The sequence below is a fragment of the Panicum virgatum genome, chromosome 5K (genome assembly GCF_016808335.1).
Source record: "Panicum virgatum strain AP13 chromosome 5K, P.virgatum_v5, whole genome shotgun sequence".
Classification (NCBI taxonomy): domain Eukaryota; kingdom Viridiplantae; phylum Streptophyta; class Magnoliopsida; order Poales; family Poaceae; genus Panicum; species Panicum virgatum.
This window is the reverse complement of record NC_053140.1, coordinates 31,348,185-31,362,427: the sequence shown is the minus strand read 5'-3', so window position 1 is coordinate 31,362,427 and position 14,243 is coordinate 31,348,185. Positions and strand designations below refer to the sequence as shown.

Here is a 14,243-nt window from a genome sequence, read left to right as displayed (position 1 = left end):
TCTCTCTCTCTCTCTCTCTCTCTCTCTCTCTCTCTCTCATCCCCTCGGTCTGAGCTCCGAGTTAAGCTGCGGCAAAATAGTCAACTCTTTAGGGCTGAGGGGGTTTGATTCGAGGCGAGCTCTCTCCCTCCAACTATAAAAGTTGAAAGCAGGCCAGCGTGCGCGGTGGGAGGATGCAGGACAAGATAGCGATGCACCGTTGGTTGCGGTGGTAGGGGCAGGCGGTTTGGCTGGTGTTAGAGTGGAGGATTTCACCAAAGTGAGTTCGCGCAGGGCGGGATCAAGGGTCCGAGCAATGGTGGACCCAGGGATCAAAAAAAGCCTAGACAAAGTCTAAGATAATTCTACCATCTCCAGTAGAAGATTGCAACCACAACTGATCCAGTAGTAGGTATGCACAACTGGCCGCCTCCATTCTCCGCCGATTCCACTCCCACCAACGCCGGTGTGGGCATCGGCGGAGGGAAGAATAGTTGCTATACTCGTCCGGACTCTTCAAAATTTGTGAATCCGACACTACATAGTAGGTGCCCCCCACCTCGACCCCCAGGTTCGATATCAACGCCATCTCGGGCTTAATTTGTGGCGGCGACGTATGGTCACGTTGGCACAACGGGGGTAGGAGAGCCATGGTCATGGTGTTGTGGGCAATGGTGTGTTGTATGTGTAAGGCACCATGCATGGCGGTTGGCACTAGGTCGATACAACAATGGCGAAGATTATGGCAACACTAGTGATAAGATATGATATACTTGGCTTGAGCGAGCGTTTGCTCGGATGGCAGAGGCTTGTGGTGCTCACTGCTCAGCCAGCCCACTCGTGCTCGAACCCCAAATTCAACAGGCTGGTGCTCACGGAGTAAATAAAAGGCAACTCGCTGTGCTATTTAAACAGAGAATGTGTGATCCGCTATTTAAACAGGAAATATGTGGTCCACTGATGCCACTAGTGGCACGTCCTGGATAGCCAGGGTTCCTAGCCTTTTCTCGACCCTGGGTCGAGTTTTTTTTATGAACTCCGTCGCGTGCTTACTTATTTTGTCCCAAATATTGGGTTTAAATTTTTGGACATAGGGAGCGATTTTTATGAACATTTCAAATCTTTTTATTCAATGAGTATCTTCTTACTAACTAAACCTAGTGCATTCCCTCACAGCTGAGAGCATCCACGTAAGCTTCTTTTCTACCGGCCGTTGATCACTTAAGGAACGGTAAATCAAGCATGTATGGTAAAAAAGCAAAAGGCAAGACACATGGCCACGTAACAACTTCAAATCATTGTAACACCCAAGTGTTAAAACTGGGCTTAACTAATTAATTAGTGACCTGAGTTAATCCGTCGCAAATCAAGTCGAAATTCTGCTCAAACTCACTTTCATTTCCTAGAGTCGGGGTGAACCCGGATACTTCGGGGTTAAATCCGGAAACTCTGGATTTACCCGGATACTCCGGATTTTCTTCCGGATTGTCCGGACTTGCAACCCTATAACACGTGCTAGGGTCCTTTTTCTATTTCCATACGTTAAAACACCAACCATGTTCTTTTTCTCTCCCTCAAGAGCTCTCCCTTTCCCCTTAGCCCTAAACTCCAAATCCTTCCCTCCAAATCCATTTCCAAAGCCAAAGAAGCTCAAATCGGCGCGGGGATCATCTTCTCCAGGTATTCCACCATGGGGTGGCTTCGTTTTTGAGTTTTTCTTGCAAGGAGAGCTTGCTCAAGGTACTAAGAGCTAGGGCAAAAAGGGATTGATTGATCTAGGGTGTTTAAAGCGATTTCTTTTGGGTCAATCATCTCCTTATGTACCATTCTATTAGGGTCTGAAAGGGATTCAAATTTTGTGGGTTGGTTTTGCCAAAAATCAAGATTTCATTTTTTGGGGGCGAAAATGGTAGGAAACCCGGAGACTCCGGGTATAAGTCCGGATACTCCGGATTTGGAACACTACGGGGAAAACTCCGGGTATAGGCCCGGAAACTCCGGACTTGGGAGTCCGGATACTCTGGGTATTCGTCCGGATACTCTGGATTTTTGGGGAATGTTTTGGGCCAGGGAGTGCAATTTTTGTGTAAATTACTAGTAGTTGCATCTAGTCATTGGCTATTTAAGGTTGCAACCCATTTATGCATTCTCATATCATATGCATACGTGTAGACGCCGCCGCCGAAGGAGCCGTGTACGAGGTGATCGCCGGGCCACAGGAGCAGCGGGGGCAAGTTCAGCAGGAGAATTGTGAGCACCCGCCCCAAGGCCCAGCTGAGCCCAGTGTCGAGCAGCAACCCGAAGGCAAGCCTCGGTGCACATCCTATTATTTCAAATTATGACACCTATATATGTATTTATTACTTGTGCATTACGTTTCAGGAGTTGACTGGAACCCTAGTTGCATGATCCCTAGGTTCCCCTGAGTTATACTAGCATGTATAGGACGATAGAAATGCTATGCTTAATAGTTCTCGATAGAAGTCGAGTGACTTCTTGCACTCGCGAGATATAGGATATTTAGAAGTCGAGTAATTTCCGATTACTCACGAGATATAGGTTATATACTTATCTACAGTACCTGAGTTGTGAAATTGATATAGAAATATGAGACTGGGCGGGGAATGATGATGATGTATAGGTATGGCAGTAGGACAGTGTTCCTGGGTGTCTTAGCCCCATCCGAGTCGATTGAGGACCGTACCGTTGTTGGCCCTGCTGATCATGTTTGAATTGTACTAACCGCATGCCGGGAGTAGGAGGTAGTCGAAACTGGTAAGCCGAGTACTGCCTTGTTTCGAAAGTACAGAACTTCTACTCACCCCTTAGGGCGAGTCGAGTGGCCGCGGAGAATTGGGATGCATGAGTTTATTTTTGGTGGTCTCTCGTAGGGCTCGGCTGACTATATGCAGGTGGGGCGGTTCTGTAGTTCGAGGCGGGGAGGGGAAAGGTTGGTGCGTGGAGTCCGACGAGGCTTTTGTGTGCCGTGTTGGTTAGGTCCACCTTGCAAGGTTAAATCGGATCGATTCGCCGTCAGTCGCTCTCGGACATGAGCACCTTGATCTTCGAGTCACATCGTAGTAAGGAAGTGAAACGGAATGATATTTCTTAATCAATTGTGTTTTCACGTTGGTTGTCATATACCTGCAAACCATAAATATTTAGCAAATCTATTGCTTTAATTGGGAGCTAAAATCTTGAAATCAAGGATCTACTTTTAGGTGCTTTTTTTGCAAAACAAACTACCAGCCAGAAAGTCTTGCATGTCTAGATATGTGGGTTAAGTATACCCATTAGACGGGTAAGTCTTGCTGAGTATTAGTATACTCAGGGTTTTGTTGGAAAAATAATTTTAGGACCCGCACACGTAGACTTCTGTCCGTGTTGCGCCAAGTTCGTTCAACTGGACGCGGAGGAGTGGAATGTTGAGGACCCAGACACGTAGCTTTGGAGTGTATGGAATTGCACACTCGTGGGCTGAGTGTGTAATTCATTTCCGTTCTTATATATTGTAGTGGCAGATTCCATGTTTATCCAACTTTGTATAAAAAAAGGCAGATACACTTGTATAATATTATGTATTTCGAACTCGGTTTGTAAACTAAATGTTTCATAGCATTTGATGTTTGTATTTTTAAATATTGTGCGGTACTCGTACCATTTGCGCTCACCTTCGTGTGAGACTACCGGTGTTGTTTTAATCGGACTGTGGGTTGAGAAAGGATCGCCAAATTAAACCGTTAAGCTAATGCGCCCAATGTGTTCAAATGACGGCCATTACGCTTAATTAGAGTTTTAATTTAGCGGTTCCGTCACAATCATGAGATGAGATTGGTCCCCTTTGAAGCTTTCTCAACAGACTCATAAGTGACCTTTGAACTTCAGAAAGTTTAAACTTAAAAAAGCTCCCCGTTCATACGAAGGAGGAAAAAAAAAGTCATGTAAGAAAAGGTCTTCAAACCGGTGACTTTTCCCTTTATTGTCTTTTTTTTTAAATCTCCCGTGAATCAATTTAAACAACCGGCGAATTAGCAATAGCTACATCGCATACCTTTCAAATCGGCACTCTACCGATTCCTCTTTGTTCCTGTCATTCAACCATATATACAATCACCCATACAAGTCGAAGACGAATAGCCCTGCCCGCGAGAGGGCGCAGCACGGCCGCAGGACCGGCCTCCTCCTCCACCCCGCGAGGCGGGGCCGGCCCCGTCTGTGGCGGCGAACGGCATGCACACGCGGCCCTCGAGGTAGTAGACCAGGAGCACGACTGCACGAGCATCCCCGGGACGAGATGGAGCGGGAGAAGAACGGCGGCCGCGAGCGCACGGGCGGTGGAGCAACAGCTCTTCGACGGAGGCCATAGCGGCGGCTGAGGTGTATTCGCCGACCGCGGGGACGGCGAAGCAGCAGCAGCGAGGGAAGGCGGCGTCGCTAGCGTGCTGGCCGCTGTGATAGTACAAGCTATAATCAGCAGGTTCACTACAACATTTTTATCTGTTCATATATACAAATTCCTGTATACTTGCATATATGCATTGACTATCTCTTGCAGGAATCTCACATTGAAAAATATGGTGCTGATCCGAAGGAAACTGAAGCTCCAACAAAGTATCCTTTGCACTCATTACAAAACGAAAAGCTTAAAAACAAAAAATGTTACATACCTTGAGTAACACATACTAACTGTATATTTTACTACATTTTTTACTCCAGAGAAGAACAAAAAGGAAACAATAAACGAGCAGCAACCTTGGAGTCTGACCAACCTGAGGACAAAGACACCAATTCAAAATTCAAAAACCTTAAACAGTAAGACCAATCTCCCATCTATCTCCTCATTTTTCGACTTTCAATTTTGGGTTTCCTTTTAATTCAATTTATTTTCCATTTCTATTTTCAACTGCTACTTTTCTAATTAAGAAAACAAAAAATTCCTCACAATATGCAGGTGATCAGCGAGCAACATGACCAATGGACTATTTTCTATACTTTTGTGAACTCGACATCTTTTTCTACTAGATGGGATGAAGTCTGCATATATTATGCATAGTGCCCTTTGAATGTTAGTGCCATCAAGATTGTAATATGCAAAAGTTAACTATGCTACACTCTATTTACCCTGTCCAGATGAAACAATGGAGACATCTTTCAATCATCTTAGCATGTTCTATATTATACAATTACACAACTTCCTAATTACAATTCCAACTACAGCAATCCCATGGTAATCTCTCCATAATCTCAAAGACATTTGTGCCGGTGACGGGTTCATATGGTGCGCCAACAGCATGGCATTTTTCTAGTAACGACCAAAAGAGCTTTTTGCTTTTCACACTTACAAAATATTTATCCCTATACAAACTTTTCCTAACTAGTCAATTCACATACATTGCATGAAAATTTGCGCACAGAAACGAGTGGTACATGCTGAAACCAGTTGCTTCTCAACAGAATAAGAATTACTTCAAGTGGAACCTTGAGTAGCAATGGCCTTCTAAATATTATCCCTATCAAATCCATGTGAGGACGATGATCTAAGTTTGAATAATACCCAAGCTTTCATCAGGTCATGCAGAACTAGAGCTTAGCTCAACAAGCGAAGCGTAGGTTCCACCCTTTATCCGCATCAACTCTTCGTGCTTGCCTTTCTCCGCTACAGCTCCGTTCTTCAGTACAGTTATGATGTCTGCACCTCTGATCGTTGATAAACGATGTGCCACCACCACGGTCGTTCTACCGATCATCACCTGGTCCAGAGCCTCCTGCACCACTCGCTCTGACTCCGCATCTAGCGCGCTTGTTGCCTCATCCAGCAGCAGCACCTTGGGGTCCTTTATGATGGCTCTCGCAATAGCAACACGCTGCTTCTGCCCACCTGACAATTGGATCCCTCTTTCCCCGACAATGGTGCTGTACCCGTCAGGTAATGCGGAGATGAACTGATGTGCATTGGCTGCTTCAGCAGCAGCAATGATCTCTTCTTCAGATGCTTGCCCTTGCTTCCCATAAGCTATGTTTGTGCGGATGGTGTCATTGAACAGCACTGGCTCTTGGGCAACTAGCCCAACTTGCTGCCTAAGCCAGCTAACTTTTAGGGCTTGAAGTTCCACATTGTCGAAGAGGATCTTACCGGAGTCCATGTCATAGAACCTTTCAAGTAGTGCGATCACTGTGGATTTCCCACTCCCACTCTCCCCAACTAGTGCAACAGTCTGCAAGGATAATTCGCTAAAATTTAGTTCAGCAAGAAATTTCTAAATTACGGTTTTTTCTGATTGAATTTGACCTTTCCAGAAGGAATGCTCAATGATAGGTCCTTGAAGATTTGGACATTTGGTCGTGACGGATACTTGAAGCACACATTCTGGAAATCAATGTCACCCCTCACACTTGTGATGATCACACCTTCCTCGCTGCTGTAATCAATTTTGGATTTACGATCAAGAATTTCGAAGACAGATGCAGCCGCATCATTAGCCTTGGTGCTGTCTGCACCAACTGCACTTGTTCGTGAGATTCCGCTTGTTGCTAAAACTAATACGAAAAAGACCTGAAAGCTTCTTGATCAGTTAACCACATGTGAAACGATAAATCTATGCAGAACAGATAAAAATTTGATCTCACCCTAAACACTTCAGGAAATGTAGCTGTTCCTTGCTGAACAAACTTGGCTCCAACATAGAAGCACAGAGCATATGTAAAGTAGAAGGCGAGGAATGAGAATCCAAACCCCAAGCCACCAACGACACCTTCCCTTATTCCTTGCTTTATTGGAGATTCACATTTCTTCTCATAGGCCTCCATTACCTTCTTCTCAGCAGAAAATGCCGCCACAGTTCTGATGCCACCAACTGCATCAGTTGCTACTTGACTTGCTTCTTCATACTTCAACTGCATCCCACCAAGAATTAGACATAAAATATTTGTCATACCATAAATGCTTGTAAGAAAACACTTGTGATTAACACATTGTATGTACCTTTGCATTTTTATTGAGACCTTTCAGGAACTTCACTTGAGCATAGCCTTGGAAACCAACTAAAGGAACCACCACAGTGATAATCAGTGCCAACTTCCAGTTTGCCACCATTGCTATTGTGAAGCCTGATATGACAGTTGAAAGAGTCTGGACATTCATTGCTAAATTGTCCCCAACAAGTCGCTTAACATTAAGAGCATCAGTTGATAGTCTCGCACCAATTGACCCACTGAAGCAAAAGTGAAACTTGCAATGAGTAAAGTTGATGGGTATTAGTGCTAACTAGCATACATTCTGTTCGCCAAAAGCACATACAAGAGTATTTGGCACCACAGTAGTGGTAAAGACAATAATATTACCTTTTACCGTCAAGTCATCACAATTTTTGAATTTTGTAGTGTTAAGAATTTTAAAACAGGAAGATGAGTTATAAGATTTATGTATTGCAGGATTAAGGATATAAGTCAAAGTTCTACTTAGAGAAACAACTATGATTTCATACTTGTAAATTTTGAAAAAGACAATCTGGAGGAATGTTTCTTAGAATAACAGGAAAGCATTTTGTTTTGAAAGATTGAACACATACCTCGAGTGTTCTGGTTTATCAAACCAGTTGATCTCTTGACGCATCACACTCTGAAATGTCAGTGACCGTACACGCTCCACAAGCTTCCCACCAGCTAATCCAAACAGGAAGTATTCTATTGGAATCAGAATAAAGGCAGAAGCACCTAGCACAACAAATATGCTTGCCCAGAACCTGGAATCCTTCAGTAGTTCTGCTGGTGGCTCATAAAACACTTTTATTGCCGTTGAAATCAATGTTCCATATATTGGAAAAATGACTCCATGCATTGCAGCAGTTATGGAACCAAGTGCAAGCACAAAAGCTTCTGGTTTGTTCAGATAGAAGAGTCTACCAATTGGAGCTTTCTTTGGACTACTGGTCATTTGGTCTCTAGTCTCCTCTGCATCAGGAGCTTCACTGAATTCCATTGGATCAGGTAGGCCAAGTGGAGCAGGGAAAGAGTGCCTACCACTATGCCCAAAAGAGGAAGATCCTTTACTAACTGATCCCCTGGAGATACTTTGGCTTCTTGCTTTGTTATTAATAGATCTGGAGCCAAAACCATTTGTTAGTATCATATCAGGGTCGACATTAGAAGATTCTTCTGCTTGCCGAGTCTCTTGCAGATGTACTAGCTGAGAGTAAGCACCTTCAGGTATCTTCATCAATTCTACATGTGAACCTGTTCAGAATTCACACAAGTAACTGCCATGTTATAAACCTTAGTTTGCCGATATGCTGAGCAAAAAAAGAATGTCAGGTATTTGTCCATTAGTGCTCAGAACATTTTCCATTCGGCACCTTATAGGGAAAAAATATATGTATCTAAATGAATTGTGCTGCTCACAAGAGTACAAGGCTGCAAAAATATGACGTGACTTGTGTATATTTATAGTTTTATGTGGCACAAATATTGTACTGTGGGACCTAAAATCTTTACAGCACTGGGGACAACATATGAATGATAAATCTTCTAGAGGTTATAGGAAACTATATCCATTTCTAGGATTTTATTTAGTCACCCACTTTCACATGGTATACCTTGTTCCACCATCTTCCCATGTTGTAGGACAGATATCACATCAGCATTCCTCACTGTGCTTAGGCGATGAGCAACGATAATTGTAGTCCTTTCTAACATTATCCTATTCAATGCTTCTTGAACTACCCTCTCCGATTCCATATCCAATGCGCTGGTTGCTTCATCAAGTAGTAAGATCCTAGGGTTCTTTACAATTGCTCTAGCAATTGCTATTCTTTGTTTCTGCCCTCCTGACAGCTGAGTTCCACGTTCCCCAACCATTGTGTCAAGACCCTGTAATGTTTCACAAAATTACTGCTTAATCATTGTATGGAGAAAGTTAGCAACTAAGTTAAATATGAGTGTGTTAGTTTGTGTACATTTGGCAGCTTATCAATGAATTTAGCAGCGTTTGCAAGCTCGATTGCTCTATTGATCTCATCAACTGTTAGATTTTCCATCCCATAAGCAATGTTTTCCCTGATTGTAGTTGAGAACAACACAGGTTCTTGGCTGACAAGACTAATTTTTCCTCGTATCCATCCAAGCTTCATTCTTCTGATGTCAACATCATCAATCAAAACTTCTCCGGCCTGCGGATCATAGAACCTCTCCACCAAACTGATCACTGTTGACTTCCCACTGCCGCTTTCTCCAACTAGGGCCATAGTTGTACCACTTGGTATGTGCAATGAGAATCCATCAAATACCAAATGTTCAGATCTGGTAGGATAGCTGAAGTACACATTCTTCAGTTCAACATCACCCTTTATGTCCTCCAATATAATACCTGTGGTATCGTATATATCAATATCTGGTTTCCGTTCAATTATCTTGAACATTCTATATGCTGCCCCTTGACCTTCTGCAAAAGCAGTCACTGATGGGGTTGCCTGACCTAAGGACCTGCAGAATATAAGTATGAAACTGAAATTAGAAGGCCCATTGTCCAAAAAAACAGAAATGAAAATAACTTATTCTAAATGTGTTGGGAAGTCTTTTTGATATTACAAGTTATAAAGTTGTCCTAAGTGCAAACACTATACTTTGCATTTTAACACAGTGAAGATGTTAGGCACATCCATGCAGAAACATGGCTCATTTATCATCATTGTCATTACTCATTTATGAACCCTTCAGTGGATCATAATCAACTTTTGAAACTTACATTGCACCCATCATGACAGCCATTATGACAGAAATAACCATGCCACCATTGTATCCTCGCTCAACTATCAATCTAGATCCATACCAAACTGCCAAACCATAACTGCAAAATAAGATTGCCATTACAGAACCCAATCCAAGTCCATTTACAGCACCTTCTTGTAGAGCAGATTCATATGCTTTTCTTATGAACTTGTTATACGTTGTTATAGCTTGCTTCTCACCATTAAATGAAACAACCTTCAAAGCAAAAGAAGATAAATCAGGTAGAAAGAACATCAGGACTTTAATAGCGACAGACCCAAGGATGACTAACCACAAACAAGTGCCTAGTAACACTAACCGTTCTAATGGCTCCAAGTGTTTGTTCAACAACATTGCCAGCATCACCATATTTTGCTTGCATGCGGGTGGAGAGTCTTGTCATAAGCTTTGATACAATCACACCAGCAATTGCAATTGGAGGTATGCTTGAGAGCATAACAAGGGCCAAGAGCCATCCTCTCACAAATGCAATAATGAAGCCACCAATGAAAGTAGAAAGGAGTTGTATGGACTTTCCAACCTAAATAGAACATGTGCAGAAACACTACAAAGAATTAACAATAAAGCAATGCCTATATTTTATCAGATGCTCTCACACAAAACAAGCACATATTTATTTTTTCCCGAAAGAATACTAATTACAACACTTTGAAACATTGCATAGCAAGTTCATGCCATCAATATTGTCTGTCTGAAACCAGTCTCCACTTTGGCTTTGGCAACTCTATCAAATTACTTTTTGAAAATATCACAATAAAGTGAATTTTCACTATTAAATAATAATTAGTATGAAGTTAGTATTTCTCAATTTGGAGGCATGGGCAGCTTGTCAGTTTTTTTCTAGCAATGTGTAGCACCACGTAACTAAGTACACTGCTTTTTAGAGAAAAGTTCAATCAAATCAAAACTCTTTTTATTTTTTGTATCAAATTCATATTGTATCTGGAAAATAACTTGAGTAGTTAACCCAAACCCTGCATGCCATGTACAAAAAATAAAGTAAACTTTCTTTCTAAATACTTCTTGCATTCCAAATTATAGGTTGTTTGACTTTTTTAACCTCAAGTTTGATCACTCATCTTATTAAAAAAAATTGTACAAACATAGTCAAATTTAAGTCATTCTTCAAAAACTTGTATTGATAAAGCAAGCTACAACAAAGAAGTGGTCAAACTTGGAGTAAAAAAAGTCAAACAAACTACAATTTGGAACGGAGGGAGTACAAAATAAGAACAATATGTTTCTATTTCACACTAGTTGATCATTTCTAGGAAGAACTTTCCATTTTCTGTATTGGTGAAAGGTAGGTGCACAAGTGTCTGTAGAATCGTTGTATAAGCAGCTTTTATGTGAAAAAAAATACAAAAGCTTTGCCACATTGTTCATAGAGATCTATACCATCAAACAATGGACTTAAAGATATAGGCTTTTCTACAAGCTCCACTGTAATGATCATAGATATCCATGTCATCTAACAGCTTAGTAATGGCCTTTCTGTTAGCCTTTCATTTCTTATCTTCTCAAAACAGTGTACCTTTTCTCCAATGGCATCTTGAATGAGGAATGTGTCTCCTGCCATCCTCTCAACGACTTGGCCAGTGCTCATCTCCATGTCAAAAAATGTGATATCCTGTCTCAGAATCGCCTCGAGGTACAAGGCTCTGATTCGTGCTGCCTGCCTTTCTCCAGTTATTGTCCAACAAGATACCTCTAGTACAAATACTAAATTACTAAATGGGAGGAGGTTTCTTTCTAGTAATAACATTCCTTAAAAAGAAATTCTAAATAACAGTACTTCAATATAATTGTATAAGCATTCCTTTTCTATTAATCAGCAATAAATAAAATTTCTGTCCACAAATGGATATGGCATATTAATTTTGAATAGGAATTCAACTTACGAAGTGTTGAAGCAACCCCTGCTCCGATGGCAAGGTAGACAAAGTTCAAGATCACCTGGAAATAAGAAACGGGACATATATCAAGAGAAAGAATAGAGCAGGAATGTGAATAGAAAAAAAAAGCAAACACATCTTAGTTGGAGCAAGAAAAATACTAAAAATATTTATACAGCATTATTCTGATTGTGGCATTGTACTCTGTAGGGGTGCAAATTCTTATCAAAGCATACTTAAATCCATGATTGCTCAACAGAACAAATTTTCTACAGTCTAAGTGCACATCAATAATATTCAGTTGGGGGAGTACAGCAAGTACTAGAAGGCCCAGGAACTAACATACTACGAAATTATTTCATGTCAAACGCACGAAAAGCTCATATCTACATGAGCAAGTCGAACTTATTTTCTAAAAAAATCATAATCGTGGAAGATCGCAAATTTGATAAACAAAAAGACGAACAGACTTCCTAGGAGATCTGATTCTGGATGTTGATTTAGGAATACCATATTGCTGCAATCGACGGATCAAGTCATCCTGCCGCAACAGGAGGCTGCCGCCGCATATTAGCAGACTCCTCATCGCCTTCGCGGTGGCGACGAGCCGGCGGCAACGCCAAGCAGAGCAAGCAAAACAGAGGACAGAAGAAGCAGGCGTGATGATTTTTTTGGGCCGAAATACCTTATGGGCCACTCTCTGTCTATTTGTACTAAACTACTCCCTCCGATAAAAAAAGTAAGTTATCTTATTCTATTTAAAAAGTGCATGTGAATATATATAATAAATAAACATGATTATTTTATTTTTTTATTGTCCTAGAATTTCTAGAATGACTTATTTTTTGGTCATAAGGAGTAGCTGCTATAGTTGAAGATTTCATACATGTAAGGTTTCTTTGACGGGCTAAAGTCGACTGCAAAACTTTAGCGACTAGTAGCACTAATATGTTTACTAAAGTTTTGATTAAACTTTGGTCCACCCCATTAGCACTTTTTTCGATACACTAGTGCTAAAGTTTAGCACTTGGATCCAAAGAAGAAATAATATGTGTCCCTATTTGTGGCCAATCCTTGCGTCCTCATCGTCGTGTGAGCTCATGTCTTGGTTGAAGACACAACAGTGTCGTGCAGCGTTCTGTGCTTCCAATATAATATTATTAATTGATTGTCATTATACACACTTCGGGTCCATCTGTCGGTGATGCCTTCGAAAGAGTATGAGAGAAAATGAGAGTGATGATGTTACGGTCCACGTGACCCTCCCATTATGGATTCTTTTTTTAAAAAGTTTTATGATATATATATGAACGAGTAGTCAAATCCATAGCTTTACTTTGCCGCTCTTGATTTAATTCGAAGGCACAGTAAACAAATTCATGCTGTACGTGTCAGCATTTGCTAAAACAAAAGGCAGCTTGCATCATGAATCATTCAATTTTTCTACTGGCGATGGCCCACCACTGGTGGTGAAGTGAGGAAGGATGAAGGAGCAGGTCGATTGAAAGAGCCTGAATATATTCGATCGTACGTGGGCTGGTTTGCTGCGACCTGAGGGTTATGTAAGGCAATGGTATTTTTATTTTCTACCCCATGTTTTTAAATATATAAATAAATATTTAAGATAAATTATTAATTAAAAAATAGACTAAACAGTTTATTATTTATCCTAAACATTGTATATTTGGAAATAGAGTGAACGAAAACAAGACTACAAGAGTAATAATTCTTTTAGTCAATTCATATATGTAGTGCCATGTGTAAGCGCTCTTTTACACAAATAGAAGCTGACCTGACCTTTTCTACAGATATATATAGAGGCAAATTAAAAGGGGAAGAAATGTGATGAAGCAAGAAGTAGCTGTGGCACCTTGACAACCCTGTGGAGCACGCGGTTGGAGGACTCGGCGGAGCCGAAGGCGTCGATGACGTCGCCGAAGATGAAGGTCATGAGCGGCTGCGCCATCCCGTTGGCCACCGCGGCGAGGGTGCCCACGGCCATGAGCAGGGCGTCCGTCCGGTCCGCGAACGCGAAGAGCCGGTGCAGCGGCACGCGCCCCGCCGCCGTTGCGGCCGCCGGCGGCTTCCTCGGGCCAGCTACCACCCTTCCTGCTCCTCCTGCTCCTCCTCCATCGCCGGCGGCGGCGTTATTTCGATCAAATTCAGCCCCCGCCCCCCTCCTCCTCTCCATGTGGTGGTCAACGACGAATTGAAAGAAGGAGCTGATGATGAGAATTAATTGACTAGATTTCCTTGAATTGATCCCGAGAGAGATGATCGATGCATGCAGTCATGCTTGGGAGTAGTTGCCTGCTGATGGAGGCCGGCAAGCTCGATCATCCCAAGCATCTTGGGCGCGCGCGCGGCCGGGGCGGGCGGTACGCTTGACGCCGCGCGCGCACGCCATATATATTTACACACAGAAACGGCCTCACGATGGCCGATCGAGTCACGACTTGTGCGTGCTTGGGCTCCAAGGCAATTAGCCTTGTGGAAGCTAGCTAGATAAATGCGGTGGTAGTCAGCTACTAGTCTTTGCGTTTCCCCCTTTTTTTTTTTCCGAGGCAACTAGTCTTCGTGTTTAAT

The 14,243-nt window shown here is 42.2% G+C and overlaps 1 protein-coding gene and 1 long non-coding RNA gene across 4 annotated transcripts; one reads left to right on the top strand and one right to left on the bottom strand.

Annotated features, from left to right (window-relative positions):
• Nucleotides 1–4,096: 4,096 nt before the first annotated feature.
• On the top strand, nt 4,097–5,137 carry LOC120707107. The gene is made up of 4 exons (XR_005688813.1): nt 4,097–4,456; nt 4,535–4,590; nt 4,696–4,791; nt 4,931–5,137. It is a non-coding gene; the product is annotated as an uncharacterized LOC120707107 (long non-coding RNA).
• A 118-nt stretch (nt 5,138–5,255) lies between these two features.
• Nucleotides 5,256–14,031, bottom strand: LOC120707106 (ABC transporter B family member 4-like). 3 transcript variants are annotated; one of them, XM_039991880.1, is made up of 12 exons: nt 13,528–14,031; nt 11,664–11,718; nt 11,297–11,472; nt 10,061–10,282; nt 9,719–9,957; nt 8,931–9,456; nt 8,571–8,844; nt 7,548–8,211; nt 6,962–7,190; nt 6,607–6,873; nt 6,269–6,532; nt 5,256–6,194 (listed from the first exon to the last, which is right to left on the bottom strand). In XM_039991880.1, the coding sequence occupies exons 1-12, from the start codon at nt 13,846–13,848 to the stop codon at nt 5,550–5,552; spliced, it is 3,882 nt and encodes a 1,293-aa protein (XP_039847814.1). In that variant the 5' UTR covers nt 13,849–14,031; the 3' UTR covers nt 5,256–5,549. The 3 variants fall into 3 exon arrangements, with proteins under 3 accessions (XP_039847814.1, XP_039847815.1, XP_039847816.1); XM_039991881.1 differs by lacking the exon at nt 13,528–14,031 and adding an exon at nt 12,168–12,302 and having other exon boundaries at nt 11,297–11,470; XM_039991882.1 differs by lacking the exons at nt 11,297–11,472; nt 13,528–14,031 and adding an exon at nt 12,168–12,301.
• Between the last annotated feature and the right edge of the window lie 212 nt (nt 14,032–14,243).